Source organism: Ambystoma mexicanum, chromosome 3q (assembly GCF_040938575.1).
Source record: "Ambystoma mexicanum isolate Mex_15411 chromosome 3q, UKY_AmexF1_1, whole genome shotgun sequence".
NCBI lineage: Eukaryota > Metazoa > Chordata > Amphibia > Caudata > Ambystomatidae > Ambystoma > Ambystoma mexicanum.
Genome location: NC_090926.1, coordinates 334,851,636 through 334,867,760, shown reverse-complemented (window position 1 = coordinate 334,867,760; position 16,125 = coordinate 334,851,636). Strand labels below are relative to the sequence as shown.

General features: G+C 47.5%; 1 protein-coding gene across 3 annotated transcripts in view; it reads right to left on the bottom strand.

Moving 5' to 3' along the window:
* ADAM19 (ADAM metallopeptidase domain 19) overlaps nt 1-16,125 on the bottom strand; it is a 378,374-nt gene that overhangs the window by 92,412 nt on the left and 269,837 nt on the right. For all 3 annotated transcript variants that reach the window (XM_069653928.1, XM_069653926.1, XM_069653927.1), the window contains exons 12-15: nt 15,582-15,759; nt 15,173-15,262; nt 14,015-14,210; nt 7,442-7,550 (exon numbers count right to left, since the gene is read on the bottom strand). In XM_069653928.1, the coding sequence (XP_069510029.1) occupies nt 7,442-7,550; nt 14,015-14,210; nt 15,173-15,262; nt 15,582-15,759 (573 nt within the window). The remainder of the gene's footprint in view (nt 1-7,441; nt 7,551-14,014; nt 14,211-15,172; nt 15,263-15,581; nt 15,760-16,125) is intronic.

The following is a 16,125-nucleotide window of genomic DNA, read 5'->3' as shown; positions in this document are numbered from 1 at the left end:
CCCACATGAAAACGCATGATGCCCACTCCTACTGCTGTCCCCTGGCCCAGACATTGACCCTCTATGGTCTGTGTAATCCCTGAGGATGCTTTGTTCAGGTGGCCAATGAAGGGCCATCACTCTTGGATCCCAACCTTGGGGGCGGACCAACGAGGGAGGATCACCTGGACCGGGATTTCCCCATACGTTGCCTCAATCCTTCCTACCCTCCCTCTACTTATATGGGATATTGTCATCCAGAACCCGTGTTACCCCATGCCTTCCCTCAAGAGGAAGGAAGATAGAGAAACACAGATCTAAAGGTAAACCAGACCTTTTTCTAAAACATGACACTAACTGTTTTTCTCTTCCCAAAAAACCTAGACGGTATTCTGTAATCCAATGTTCTCCTTCCCGGTTATCTTCCTCTAGTAAGACTCTAAGACTAGGGAAACTGGAACAAACACCCATTTATTACAACTACCCAATACACCCAATCAGAAGAAATTAGAAACACCACTCATTCAATATCGCACACAGCGCTATAATCCTGAGGTGCGAAAGGGAAGATTAGAGGTGTCACACATTTATCTTCAGAAACACAAATCCCCCTCCCCATTTCCAACAAGTACTGGGACGAGGAAGAGGCAATTGAGAATAATGAAGATTACCCATAGCAACAACATAGAGATAAAAAGGGAGGCCTAACATCTAACATCTTTGAAGTGTCCCACTATTAGAGTCAGGCAAGGTCAGGTTCTTTTCTCAGTATATAAAGGGTGATTCTGCCTGGGTCATTGAGCGAGCTGAGGTTGCTGGATGCAACCAGAAGGTCAAGGAGCAGAAGGCTGCAAGGAGAGGAGCCCAGAAGGACCGGTGGAGTGCGAGACTCCGAAACGCTGGCCCAGTGTGTGTAAAGGGCTGAAGCATGACGAGGGAGCCGTGTCTCCAGGGTGGTGGAGTAGGACGGAAGGCAGTATATTGGCTTTGTTTAGGCCAGTGCTCATTCCCCTGGGAAGAGTGCGGGTCCCAGGGTTGTCTGAGGGGAAGGTGGAAGGTGGTGAGACCCTTACCTCGATCCAAACCCATTTAAACTGAATTGACCTGCTTGCCTGCGCTGTGCTACTGTTGATGAGTTTCGTGAAGCAGGGAGAAACTCAGTAGAGTGCGGGGGGGGGCCAAAACGGAAGCAGGAGCGCTGTCAACGGAAGAACCCAAGGAGCGACAGTGGGAAGAAAGCAAAGCAAAGGGAAACAAGGTAAAGGCAAAGAGAAGCAGGCAAAAGCTGGAAAAGGGCAAGAGGAAGAAAGCGGAATGTAAGAAAAGGTGCGCTAGAAGCATCGAAGTAAAAGAAAGACATAGCAAGTGCGCTGGCAGCACGAACGCAGCTAAGATGGTGTGCGAGTGACCCGAAAATAAGGAGAGGGGCACAAGTGACCCGAAACAGAGAGAGACAGCAAAGAGACAGTGAGAAGGAAAATGGACAATGAAGAGAGGGTGAAAGTAACCCAAACGTAAGAAAAGGGTGCACAGGACCCACGGGAAACACAGAGGGTGCAAGAGAGCACAGTGAGAAACAAAAAGGTGCAGAGAGCACAGTGAAAAATAAAGAGAGTGTGCAAGAGGCATTGAAAGGCAGAAAGAAGTTGCAAGTGTGCACAACAGGAAAAGAAGGTGTGCCGGGCGCACAATAAAGTAAAGGAAGGACGGAGTGAAAGAGGCATAGAAGAGGAAAAGGTGCCAGGGAATAAGGAGAGGAGTTAGAGGTCAGAGTGGTCACGCCTGGGAGGAACAAAGAACCTGGCATTCTCGAACATCTCTGATACTACCTCATGAAAGAACTGTACAGTGAAAGGGGCATCCCGACAAGAAGAACATTTTGGTTTGTTTGAGATCAGAGGGGCCTAGGCTTGGGGAAGGGAATCCTAAGGCGCCCACAAGAAACATTGGTGAACTTCATAAGAAAAGGCCTACGCCTGGGGAAGAGAACCCGAAGAGGCCCCAGCAGAGCCATTGGTGAACTTCGTAAGAAAGGGCCTACGCTTGAGGCCTGAATGGAACTGTGAATCCTCAGTTGAGTTGTAAAGTAAGAAACGTTTCATCTTCTGACCCAGAGGGACCTAAGCTTGGCGAAGGGAACCCCAAGAGGCCCACTAACTTGGGGAAGGGAATCCAGAGAGGCCTAACAGGAACTGTATCTTTTGTTTGTTTTGAACTGGAAGGATCAAAGCTTGGGGAAGGGAACCCAAGAGACCCAGAGACCTTGTTAACTTTATTGGTTTGCTGCAAGAGCCCTATGTGGAAGGTTCCAAGGGCAACCCTTTTGAGTTGAGCTATCTTGAACTGGCAGAACTACACCTCTCGGGTCTGCGGAGGAAGGCAGTGTCCGAGTCAAAATTGGAAATCCCTGGTAAGCATAGAATTTACTTTGTGGGTCTACTCCTGTACAGTGAGCCCCTATGTCCAGAGCCAGTGACACACCAGAGGGGGGTGATGCCCCTAGGGCAGAGATTATACCTGTTGCATTTGGTGCATGAGGTAGCTTTTGCATGTCACTGCAGAGTGAGGAGATTATTGGGGAGACTAGTTCCTCAATTATATTAGTCCAGCATGGAGGCCCAGCTACACAATCACTGGAAGACTCACCGAACTTGTCAGTTGTCTGACAAGTTCAGGGCGTAGCCATGACACACTGTTCCTATAAAGGATTGTCATTTGGCAAGGGTGTAGAAGTCCTGGATTATTTTTTTTAAATTAATTTTAAAATTATGCAGGTTATAGCTCTCATAAACGGTGGTCTGCATAACAGACTCGCTTTTCAGAAAGCTTCCTGTCAAAAGCATAGTGTGCACCTGTGCCCTAGAACATCAGTCTCCTGATCTGCAGTTCCTGCTCTTCAGTGGCACAAAGCAGGTTCAAAGTTTGCAGGTGTCCTGTTTGTCAGCTGCTGTAACAGCAAAGTCACTGAAGATACGATATGATATGATATGGCATTTGTATCGTGCATATACACAAGTGTTTCAAGGCGCGACAAGGCAAGGGAGGGGAACAGAGGGAAGACAGACAACGATCCTACTAGGCCAGGTGTCATTCAGATCGCGCAAGTACATGGGAAGGGGAAGTGGAAAAGTGCGGGGTGGTGGGACAGTGCAGTACATGGGATAAATAAATAACAATAAGTAAATGTATGGCCAGCAGGTGGCAAGTGCAAGGGTAAGTGCAGACATCAGGTGTCAAGTGCTGGTAGTGGGACTTGTAGGGATACAGAAACAGTCCCCAAGTGCGGGGGTTGCCAGCAAGGCAGACAGAGGTTGTATTTAAAACTGCAACTCTGATCCAAAAACGATAATAGTTATGAAGAACTATTAGTCTGGTGGCAGGGTAATCTCTAATAATAACATAACTCGTTTTTTGTATGGTGACTAATAGTTCACACAATTACTAAAGCCACATGTGATGTGTATCATACTCATGTAAACCATGTAAGCTCAGCTATGAAAAGACAATGTTGATTCTAGCCAGACTGCCTGACTCTGCTCAGCCAGCAGGACAATAGACAGGAATGCTGTGTCTCTCTTTGATCCATTGGGAGGTAGGGTAAGACCTCCTTAGCACCAGAAACTCCCTGAAGGGGACTCTTGGGAACACTGCTTCAAAAAGGCACACCCACAACAAAAGGGCCAGACTCACATCAGGGTGTTGCAAGCCAAAAGGCCTTTGAAGCTGCATGCTTGGCAAGGAGGTGGGATTAGAACAGTCAGACAGAGAAGACGGGCTGGAGGAGGAGTTCCTCCATTTTGATTTCTGTAGGCTTCTCTTTCCTTCTTGCCTCCTCCAATTCCTGCACAACAAAGAACTTTGGGTACAATGAAAGAAGGCAAAAGTCACTTGTTACCTTGACAAGGATTGGACCACTTAAAACAGGCTGGCTTTTACCAAATCCCGGTGGCCTTTTGCCTTTAGAAGAGAGGGGCCTCCCACACCTTATTCGAATAATCTTTCACTCTTAAAGACGGAATAATTTGTTTTGACCATGCTGGAAGAGCAGACCTTTCCAAAGCGTCTGCCATAGTTGAAGGTAGGTGTTCCAAAGCAGAGGCAAGCTGTGCCCCCTACCCATCCCCAGGTAACATTGGGAGTGACCTGCTGGCTGACCAAGACCTGCACACTCTGCCAGCTGCCTTAGTACCCAGGCTCCTCACTGGAGGTGAAGGACATCTGCAGCTGTAAGCTAGCCTCCCCCAAGTTGGAGTGAAGAGGAAAAGAACCCATCTTGCCCCTGAGCACCTGGATTGGGACTCACAGCACCAGTAAAAGCAAATCAGCAAAATTCCTGCATTCTACAGCTTTGTACCATCCTCAAACCAAAGAGACCTTCTTTGAACCTTCTGCGGCCCCCTGTTGATGCATTCATCAAAACAGATTGACGTCACATCATACCAAGTTAAACACTTCCTGAACCTCAACTCGAACTGTTGGAAACATTGCATCACTTGTCGACTTCTCCCAGCAATTACCATCTCCTCGAACCGGTGCTACCTTCGAACCAGCCTTGGTGAGCCCTACAAACTGCATCACCCAAAGCCCATCTTTGAACCAAACAGAGCTCCACTTTGCACCGACTCAATTCCAGCTTACCACCTGGCCCAGCATGACTTAACGCCTCCTAACCTGCTTTGACCGGCAAAGACAGCATTACTAAGCCTGGTTTGATGCTGTCCAACTGACAAAGAACTGATAAAGGTACAGTTGAGAGGCCTTATCCCCCTTGATCCGCTTTTGGAACCTTAGTGACTGAAAATCCATCCATTTGTGCCTTTTCCATCAGGACATATCATTTTTGGTAACATTGTTTCCAAAGTCTTGCCTTTTACCTCTGCTTCATTACCTGAGTGCTTGCGTCAGCAAAATTCTGCATATTCTGTGCTCATGCCACAGTTGTAGGCTTTTGTTACTGTTTTTATAGACAGTTATTATTGCATATTGGTGTGTTTAATTAAAGTATATATTTGTATAGAACCATGATTGGGCATTCCTTTATTATGGACGAGTTGCTCTCGGCCCATGTTACCACCAAAGGCAAAGGAGGTTTATCTCCTGACTGGGTCTGTTTCACCTTTATGATTGGGATCACTGTTGGTTTCTTATTAGTGTGAGGGCAGAGTAGGCTGTTTAGCCACTACTCACCCTTAAACTCTTGCAGGGCAGTAGTCATTTCAGAACCGTTCCCTGTGTGAGTCCCCTTGCAGGACTGGCCGTGTGGTCTCCATTTGTTGGAGGCAGCTTTTTGTGTCAAATTGTAACATGGTATAGCCTGTTGTTCCCCCGCGTATGTCCCTACCAGGAATCCCTGTGTCCAACAGCCCAACGTTGTTTCCTGGAATGGGGTATATATGGCATATATGTGATAATATATGGTCATGGCATATGCCTGACTCATGAATGAAGCACACATAGGTCTCATTTCTGAGACCTATACCCGCCTCACCCAGATGTGGCTGGATACTTGAATGGTGTCTGGAATCGATCCTGAATCTACATCTGGAGGGAAAGCCCAGGAAGATGGCAGGGACATTTTTAGGGTGGTGGTAACCATAGATTTGGTGGGCAACCAAAGTTTGATTGGATACACTCCTATGATTTGTAGCCCCAAATGTCATGTTTTATCGTAATTTCTGCCACTTTACATGTCGAGCACGGTGACGATAGCCAAAAGAAAAAATAAAGATGGCAACCAAAATATAAATTGTGAGGAAGTTCTACAAGACCTGCAAATCGTCTAAGACTCCCTTCTGATGGTGAAATCTCTGCAGACCCTTACCTGCAAAGGACCAGCCAAGGACCAGCCCAATGGCTTCTACCCTTCACTACTGGGAGAGGTGGGGAGACCAAGTCACTGGCTCTTGAGATGCCCGGCTGTGATCCCCATGCGGATACTGACCTGAGAAGGCATAGACACCGAAAATAAAGTTGCACTCTTTTAGAAGTCAGTATGCCCAACACTTCCAGCAGTTGGGTCTTCTAGGATTTGGTATTATTCGGGAAGTGACTCAACTAAGATCACAGAATGATTGCATGCTTTCATAAATGCACTCTTCTGCTCTCGGTGTGAAGATTGGCGCTCTCTGACCGACACAACATATCATTCATTCCCTTTATTTTGCTCATCCCCACTGGTCGGAGTGATGCAGAATGCAAAACAACAGCACAAACACCACAGGTCTGCAGTGTTGTAGCCGTCAATCATGAGTGAGCCATGCACAATGATATCCACTCCAACAAAGCGAGAGCTCAGCGGATGAGAGAAGATCAGAGAAAGGAGCAGACCAAAATCTCCAGGAAGAACTGCTAGAGCAGAGAAAGGAGGGTAGAACACCGAGCATAGGAGGAGAGGAGAGATGAGGCAAAGACACAACCAGAGAGGATGTCCTACGCCTAACCTTCCCCTTTATGGTGATGACAGAGCCCAGGTGAGACTATGACCGGCTACAGTAAAGTGTAGCCTAATCTCCAACCAATTCATGATTAAACTCCTCCAGCTTCACCGATCTAGGCCAGCGCCCGCTCCTTGCATGCCCAACTCTCTGGCAAGGACCTTTCTCTGTGCCTCGCCACAGAGGAGGCCCACATGTTTTCCCTGTTTGGAGGCAAATAGGAAGGAATTACTCTCTCTGCAGATCTGCAAGATTGTGCGATGAAGGGCAGAGGGAAGGAGGGATGGCTGAAGTTGTGCCAAGTCTGTGATTTTGTGTGTGTTTGCGATTGTCCCCAGGTCCAATGTTGCTGGCACGTATACGCTAAACATTAGACCAAGGATACTCAAGTCTGCCCCTCAATAGCCAAATCAACTCCATATCCACACTTCCGCACACCAAATGTATTTCAACACATTGAACCTACAATGTGAGTATGCAAAATCCCTGGCGCGTGATTGTTGCTCTTAAGGACTGGAGTTGGATGCAGCTGCTGTAGATTACCCTTGCGTTGTGTTGTCAATTGTGGGAACAATCTTACTTGTTATGGTAAAAGAAAGCACAAATTAGCAAGTGTTTGAGAACATGAGGCATTCCATGGGTAAGGATATCCCTTACATCACACACACATAGTAGCAGAGCCATGATACAACCTCAGGGGCTACAACCAAAAGGCCAGCTAGCCCTGAGTTCCGACATTAGTGTAGCCCCAGATCTTTTCCAGACCTAGCAACACCCCTGCACAGCAGGTAATCAATACTATTAGTGGTCGGCTTATGGATGCCCTGACCCCTGCAGCTGATAGTATTTATTTATTTTATGTATTCACATTTATAGAGCGCGCAAGAGCCCAGGGGCATCGTGGCGGTGAGTACAGATTTCCTCTTCTCTTTATGGCACTTGCTGTAGGAGTCCCCCCCCCCTTCTCCTGTAGGCAATGTATACTATTAGTCCGTGTTCCCTTGGATCCATATGAGGCCCCCCCTTACCTTGCAGCGCATGCCCTGTATTGCCCATTGGTGTCCTTTCCACAGTTTCCATAGGAGTCTCCAGCAGCATTGACCTTCTGGAAGCAGACCTCAGGGGCTGTCCTCGATCCTGGGGGACAGCCAACACAGTCTGTTAGGGTTCAGGGAGTGGATATATCCCACGCCGGCCAGCCGACAAACACAAGCAGCCACACGATTAGCGCTACCTGCATAGGCGCTTTATTTGTTTTTCCACTCGCCCACAGTGACAGATGTTCACACTGAGCCTGCGTTACCTCCGATAAGTACTTTCTATCTGTCACCATGTCTTTGTCTCATTCTGTGTATTACCCACCCTCGCGCTGCCTCTTATTATGTCGACACTAAGGGCCTGATTCATGGATTTTTTGCACGGTGCAAAGTGACTTTTCACTGGTGCAAATTGACTTTGCACTGCCAACAAACACCCTGATTCATGGAACCGGGCAAAGTGTCTTTTAGCCATGCAAAATCACTGTGCATGGCAGAAATACACTTTGCACCGTTCCGTGAATCAGGATGGAGCAGTGCAAAGTGACTTTCCATGGCAAAAAGACACTTTGCACGGTTCCAGGAATGAGGGTGTTTGTGGCAGTGCAAAGTCAATTTGCACCAGTGAAAAGACACTTTGCACTGTGCAATAAATGCCATGATTCAGGCCCTAAATTACACCTGTCTTTTCGTTTGTGAGTCCTCACTGAGACCAGTCACCGACCACTGTATGGGATGGCAAACGGGAGGTGGGATCCAGGCCCCACCATGAGCGGAACCCCCCACCAGGCTAGGCTGCCTGATGCAAAGAAGTCAGTGCACATTTTTTCAAAAACATAAATAATATTTCAAGATATTTTATTATGGGCTGCTGTGGCTCTGAGACACCTGCATGGCTATTGGTGACAGCCAAGTTCAAATAATACTTTAATGCTTTGAATTCACTGTAGTACATACAGTTTGTGGTGTTCATATAGCACAACTTGTGCAGAATTGTCATCTTTCCATACATTGATCACATGCAATAACCGAAGCTGAAATGCATATTGATAAGTTTGAGTGCCAAAATGGTTGAGAAGATCGGTGAGTTTGTTAAGTACTTGCATCAGAGATCGGTGCTTGTATGCCATATCACAGGCAAGGTTGGCTCTGCTTTTCCTCTCTGAGGTTTTAGTTACTTTTAAGTGTGGACCTAGATTGGAGAACCACTGTACCACAATTGATTAATAGGAACACAGGTAAGGGGACACGAGTTACGTGAAATCTCTTTTACATACAATTAAGCAACAGGAGCACCAATTGGGGGTTGCAGTTTGGTAGGCCGGCAGATGGAATTGGGGGTGTGTGTGGTGCATGAAAAAGTTGCTGCTTGAAAAGGAGGATCTTGGGCTCCTTTTTGAATTGCACGAGGGTGAGTCCAATTCTTATATTGTGGCGTTAAGCACCTGTTCCCAATGGCTGGAAAGGGTGGTAACAGGCCAGCAGCCCAGAGGGCACAGCCCTTGCAGTGGGTGCTTAACGCCATTAGCACCAGTCCCATGGGCTGCGATGGGGCTAATAGAAAGTATTCTTGTTCCGTGAATGGGGAACCTTGCTGCATCCCATTCACGGAGCGAAAACACTGTTCAAAGATGGCAGCCATGGAAAGGGAAGGCGGACTCCACACAGAGCCTCTTTTCCCTTTCCATGGTGGCCGTCGGGAGCTGAGAGGTAGGAGCGGCTGTGGCAGCAGCCTGGCTGCCACCAAAATGAGGTAAGTCTCGGGGAGGGAAGTTAAAAAAAAAATAAGGGGACAGAGGGTGGCGGAAGATGGCGGCCGGGGGAACCGGCCGTCAGGCAGCTTGGAACCTTTGCCTCGAGGGGGATTGTTTGGAATGCCTATCAGCTGTCGGAATTTTGCTTGAGACCTTCTTATTGATGCCTGATAAAGCAAAAACTAAGTTGTGGATAATTGACTGGTGTCAGACCTTGGAACAATGTAATAAGTATAAGATTTATACACATTTTAGATATGAATTAAAGGCACTTAGCACTTTACCAGGTGTTCAGAAAGATTTCCATTCATGGGTTATTTTCCTTCCATTTGTGTACTCCCCAACATTTGACTGTTGTCTGACGATCCGAGCCTGACTTTTGCCAGTGGAGCCCAGCCCTCTGCTGTACTCCACTGGGCTTTTGCTCATTTTGTTATGGGGAAACTGACAGGCCCATAAGACAGTCAGTAGTGGGAGACTTTGTTTCCCTTGGTCTTTCACTTTGCTGCTATTCTTTAGTAACATTTTATCAGTGCACAAAGTACCTTACAGTACAGTGCGCTGGGTCCCTTTTTCATTTTTAATGCCCTAGACACCGTTGAAGGATTTTCTGGAGAATGTACAAGTGTGCCTTGGACAAAGCTGGTGGCAGCTGTTAATTTTTATGTGTTTTCAACTCTATTCAATGGTACAAACCGCGTTTACTGCATTTGGCCTAGGACGGTTGCCAGTGCCTAAATGGCCATGCCATGAGGTCCTTTATTATGTCCTTTTGGATCTTGTCCCTTTGCCTTCCCCATGTCGAGCAGACCAGGGAAATTCCTTATTTGGTCATGCAGACCTCAGCGCAAACCGAAGATTTCGGGGCTTATGCAAGCCTTATGTTTGTGCCTCCAGGATGTGGGCTGGAGCTGTATAGTTCCAATACACATCCTGGGTGCCAAGATGTCTGGTGTGCTTGGATGACTGGGACCACTGTGGTCCACTTTTGGTCCACGTCTAGGATCCGTGTATGTGAGCAGATTTCCTATTGGTTTCTCTTCTTTTTGGCGCAAAAAGGAAATTTTGGATAAGAGAAGGCATCTTACATCCATTCCAGGTAAATCTTCTGCGTTCACACCGAACTTAGTAAAAGAGCCAAGTATCCTGAATCAACGAAGCAGATGCGTGGAACCGCTGGTGACCCGCTGGAAGATTTGGCACCCCACTGTTGTCCCGTTGGAGCCCCTGTTTCTGATCGAACCTAGAAGGCCTGCAAGGGTGCTTTGACCCATTGGAATAGTGGGATCAACTATTCTCGGCACCTCCACCTTAACCTGTAAGCAAGCCTTTTCAGAGGTTTTCCTGGACCGCCCAGTGAACTGGCCAGCTCATATGGGACCTTTGCCCTGTAACCACTGTTGTCTCGAATTTTGATTTGAGCCTTTGGAGACTGGAAGCTCTGGGTCTAAGGTACTCTCCAACCGAGTATCGTACACCTAGAATTCCTAGGTCTGTAATTAGGAGGGTCTGCCTGAACCCGAGCCACACAGTCACTGTGTTGCCCAGCTGTGGTGACTAACTTTGTGGGTGCCTTGCTGCTGTACCCCCCCTGTGCCTTCAGACTTGCTGTAGTGGAACTGGCCTTATCCCTTAATCAGGAGCGGAGAAATCTCCACTGTCCTGCCATGGAATCATCCCTGGAACACAGTCCCTGAAAGCCACAGAGAAGCGCAACTGCAGGATTTGAACCTGCGACTGAAGTGGACATGACTGCCGTAGTTTGGTGTGGAGTGCGCCGAGGGTCAGTGAGTACTTGAAACCCTTACCAGTGGCCCCTGGTGGATCCATTCATTTTTATGCAAGCTTGTCCCCTGGGGCCACTCTTCTTGATCAAGGTAGCCTGTGATTCCGAGCTATTTTCTGTTGTGCCCTCATGGGGAGAACCTCCTTTAATAGAGGCAACCTATTCGTCACTGCCTCACCCACCTTCCTGAGTCGCTACAGCCTCTTGAAGAGACCCCATTTTGACTTCATTACACTATCGCGTTCGCCATTACCGAAAGTACTTTTGAGCTCATGGCTCCACTCATCTTAGGGACTGGACTGCCTCTTAGTTAGGGTTTGACTTGTGAAGGACTGCCTGAACTATATTCGCTCTGTGTGACCCCTTTCTTGGCAAGTTGTGGATCAATACTGTGTACTATTCTTTTTGGACTTGGTGACTGTATATATGTTTGCTAGATTAATGTTGCGTTGGTTTTGTTATTACTGCTGAATATTTACTTTGTGTTTAACTTAAAAGGCCTTTAATAAATGTATATATATTTTTAATATACACCTGACTGAGAGTAATTTGTGGTATTGTTTGCTGTGTGTGCTCGTTGTGGGCTTTCAATCACCCTCACCCCTCCTGAGACCTAGTCTTGACCGCCGACAATGCTACCGTGATTGGTCTGGCTTGTCCAGAAGGTTACCCTGTTCCAAGAAACTAGGCTGACCTTCTGAACCTCTGCCCACCAGGTCAGAGTTCAGAAATCCATCTTAATACTACGATATTTATGGAAATGTCCCTGTCATAAAATACGCCAAGTGTTTCTAAGACTACGTTTGAATTTATTGCATACCATGGATGTCAAAGGGACAAGACTGAACTGGCCAAAGGAAGATCGATTCTGTTGTTTTTGTCACAACTTGGTGGAAGTTGAAACAATGGAACATTTAGTGGTATTTTGCCCAAAATTGATGGACAAAAGAAAGATATATTTGGAACAATATTTTAGCAAGTATAGAATGTTAACAGAAGATAAGGTAGGGGCAATGATTTTTAGAGGCCAACATGTATCCTTGATTTTAGCAACAATTAGATTTCTTAATGCGATTAATATTTGAACAGACCTTGAGTAATATCTGGTGATACACTAGTGCAATGGTAAAATGGCAAATTGTTCTATGAATTGAAGAATATTATTATTTTAGGGTTGCATTAGGTGTTTTATAATGTATTGTATTGTTGTAAATATATTAATTTTGTATCAATGTTGAAAGGTTGATCTATTTTCAACCATATCAATAAATTAAAAAAAATTTAAAAACAGTGCTTTGCTTCTTCTTAGAAGAACTACCAGCTTGTTTAGAGAGTCTGGCTCACAGGGGACCACTTGTGGATATGTCTTTTCTATCCCAATATGAATATTTTGGAGGTCTTTTGATTTGTATTCACATGAGTGGCTTCTGATTGGTCATTCTGAGACTACAAGACGTGAAAGCCAACTATATCATTGAGTGAGCAGCCGATTTAAGCAAATGTAATGTTTTCTAACCGTGCTTAACGTGTTTGTAGGTCGATCTTATGTTGACTGACTTTATTCACTCAACCTTATTGGCAAAGACACCCGTCTAAATTTCATTGCGTGTTCCCCCTCCTTCAATTTAACTGTGTCTGATCCAGAGACTCGAGCCCAGGGGAAGACAGCAGTGACTTATTACGGCTTGGAAGGGTCAAGTATCAGAATCGCTGCCCCTGATTAGACCCACCAGGTAAGTGCCTACCCTGTGCCTCAGTCCTTCCACTCTTCATAGCAGTGCTTTCCAATTGCAAGTTTGCTCTGCAACTGTTCAAACAATCACCCTCTCAATCTTTTCCCCTTCACCCCAGTCTCGACACTGTCAACCAATTCCTAATCATACAGATATCTGTGATCCCACATTGATTTCACTGGCCTCAAAACAGCTAAGCTCCTCTGCACCCTCCTCAATTCAAAAACAAAGTTCCCCACTTTCTATACCCCATCCTGGATGAGCTGACACCTAGCGGCTACACCACACAACACCTTGACTGCTTTTCCCATGCACCTGCTGCTGAATCTCCTCTTGTAAAATCCACTCATGTCAATTTCCCAGGACCCCCTCCAAGACTGACACCCTCCATCCGATGCATCAACAGCCAGGCTTCTGCACAGATTTCACAGATCAGATCAACAAATTCATCAACTCAGGGGCCTTCACTCACTCTCCCTCTCACCACATTCTTTGGGAACTTCAGCCCCCCTCTGTGTCCTCCTGAGTACACTGCAATGCAGGCTGCGCATATCAGTCTCCAAATGGGGATAAGGGGACAATCCCGGCCTTCTTTGACAACCAAGGCCCCCCTGCTGTCCTACTAGAGTGGAATGGCCGTTCAGCCTTCTTTCTCCCCTTCCCTCTCAAAAGACCCACCTCCCCGGCGCAGCACAAACCAATCAAAGGACTTGCCTAGTCCTAGAAGAAACGACTTTGCTCCTCTCTTCCACATTCCACCCACGCCAACTTCACCTGCCTCAGCTGCCTCCCTTCATCCACTCCAGCAACTCCCTCCTCTACCTCTGCCCCCTGCTTACCTCACACTGGGTCTCTGTTATCCTCAATCATCTGCCAAACCCTCCTTTCTTACTCATTCCGGGTTCCATCACCCCAAACTCCCTGTGATGGCTACCACGAAAGCCTTGATTTCCCACCACAACACCCCCACCCTGGCAGCCCTGTCCACCGCGCATTCACTCCCCTCATCCCTCCAACCACGGTGGTGGCGTTTGTCTCATGATTAGCAAGGACACGCCAGCAGCATCCCTTCTCTCTCTAATTTCACTCCCTTTGCCTCTGAGCATACCTCAGTCCACCCCCTCGCTCCCATCCCTCTTACTATCCTCCTCGTCCGTGGAACGCAGGACGCACACACCTCAACCTCTTTTCTGATCGTGACAAGACTCGGAATGCTTCCAGCAGATGTCCCTCCCTCTCGCTGAATACTGGTTGGGACTTGAGGTTCTGGAGTGACATAAAAAGCTCTTACCTGGCCCCCAGAGCTGGGAGCACTGTTGGTGGTGTGTCAGGCACATGCCGCTATAACAGTAGGCTCGGCCCTGCTGGCATGAGGTACCATCCAATTGGTAGGAGTTCGGGGGGCAGAAGGCAGACTTGCCCGTGCAGAACTCCGGGAGGTCACAAGGCCTGGACTCCTTCCTGCAGAGGGTTCCAGATGCCCGTAGCTAGACAAGAGAAAGGCATGGCATGAGGGTCTGTCTAAAGAGAGGGTTGCATCAAAGAGCCAAGGAATAGAGAGACAGTGAAAGAGACAGACAACATTTGCTTCTTGGGTCTTTGAAGTCAGATAGAGGGAGACCCAATGAACTGGGTGAAAGGTAGGGCTAGAAGGGAAAGAGCCGGCCTGTGAAACGAGGAAGAGAACACGAGACAACTGAAGCCTAGGAGAGAGACTTGTGAAAGAGAGAGTGGGCCAAACCGGAGGAAAGAGCTGCGAGCACACATTTGTGTGACAGCGAGAAGGCTGGATTGAGAGAAATGGGGTGAGAGACACTGGGGCACACATTGCATTCGATATTACTGGTTGCGAGAGAGCTTGGGAGGGAACTGGGTGAAAGGCAGATGCATGAAACACTCCTGTTTGTAGAAAGCTGGGCTGAGAGACAGATGCATTAAAATATCCTGATTGGCAGAGAGCTGTAGTGATACAGGACTGCGGTGAACTGCAGGTGCAAGAAACAATCCTGATTGGCAGAGAGCTGGAGTGAAAGAGAGCTGAGGTTAGAGGCAGGTGAGTTAAACAATCCTGGTTGCCAGAGAGCTCTAGTGATACAGGACTGGGGAGAAAGGCACATGCATGAAACAATCATGTTTGCTAGAGAGCTGGAGCAAGAGTGAGTTTGAGTAAGAGACAGATGCAAGAAACAATCCTGGTTGTGAAAGAGCTGGAGTGATACAGGACTGGGCAGAAGGCAGATGCATGAAGCAATCCTGGTTTCCAGAGTGCTGGAGTGAGAGAGGACTGGGGAGAAAGGTGGATGCAGGAACCAATCCTAGTTGCCAGAGTGCTGGAGTGAGAGAGGAGGCCTGACGTTGGCGCTAAGCCTTGATACATTTCTCACACAGAGCTTCTTTTTGTCCTGGACATGGTTTCCTTTGGGGCTGTGACAGATGTTAGAGACCTTACCCTGCATTGCTGGCAGCAAGTTCCATGGGCGCACTCAGCCCCGTGCCTCAGTGTGCAGGTACTGGCATTGCAGCAGGGGTTAGTGCATTCCTATGAAAGATAGACCAGGAATTAGTGGCAACACAGTCATGGAGATGCAGCAGATGTGTTCAAGTGTGTCAACATGCCCACAATTAACCATGCAACAGAGGCCCAAGGCAGGTGGTGAGGGGGAAGCAATTGCACCTGGACATGCGGTTCCTGTGCAGGAGGGGGATACAACCTATGGCAACACCTGTACTCAGGCACTGAAGGCGCGAGAAAGGAAAAACCTCCACATGTGTATACACTGGGCTTCTGGTACATAAATCCTGGGGACGGGAGGGGGAACCGCAAGCATTGCAAGCAGGGACAGTCAGCACGGGGTTACCTCCGCCTCGCCACAGTCGCACTCTTCCCCATCTTCCAGGTACCCATTGCCGCACCGGGAGCCGCCATACATGGAGCTGGTATCTGGCAGGTTGGACAGGCACATCCCGCCGCCTGTCTGCAGGTAGCGCTCCAGCTGCTTCCGGTTGCACTCGTTAAATACTTTGGGGAAGGGGTGCCTAGGGGAAGAAGGCATCCGGGACAGTCAGAGAGGTGGTTTCTTTTGGCCCTTCCTTGACTCTTCTGATTACATGCATACAGGATAACTCATAACCAATGGGAGACATATGGCTCCATGTCATCTTGGTCATATTTTGTTTGGTTATGTTTTTTTTTTTAATAGATCTGTCACTCTCTAGAAAGACTCTGCGGGTTAATGAGCCAATGGGTGCGCTCTGATCTGCACTGGTTTGCATATTGCACATAACAGGTTGTTTCTTTCAGATAGGAACGCGCGCTCAGCATTTGAAAGTCCTCGGAGTATATCGCTTTATTATTTAAACAATTTTTATTGATTTTAATGGTCAACCAGACAGCGCTGTCAA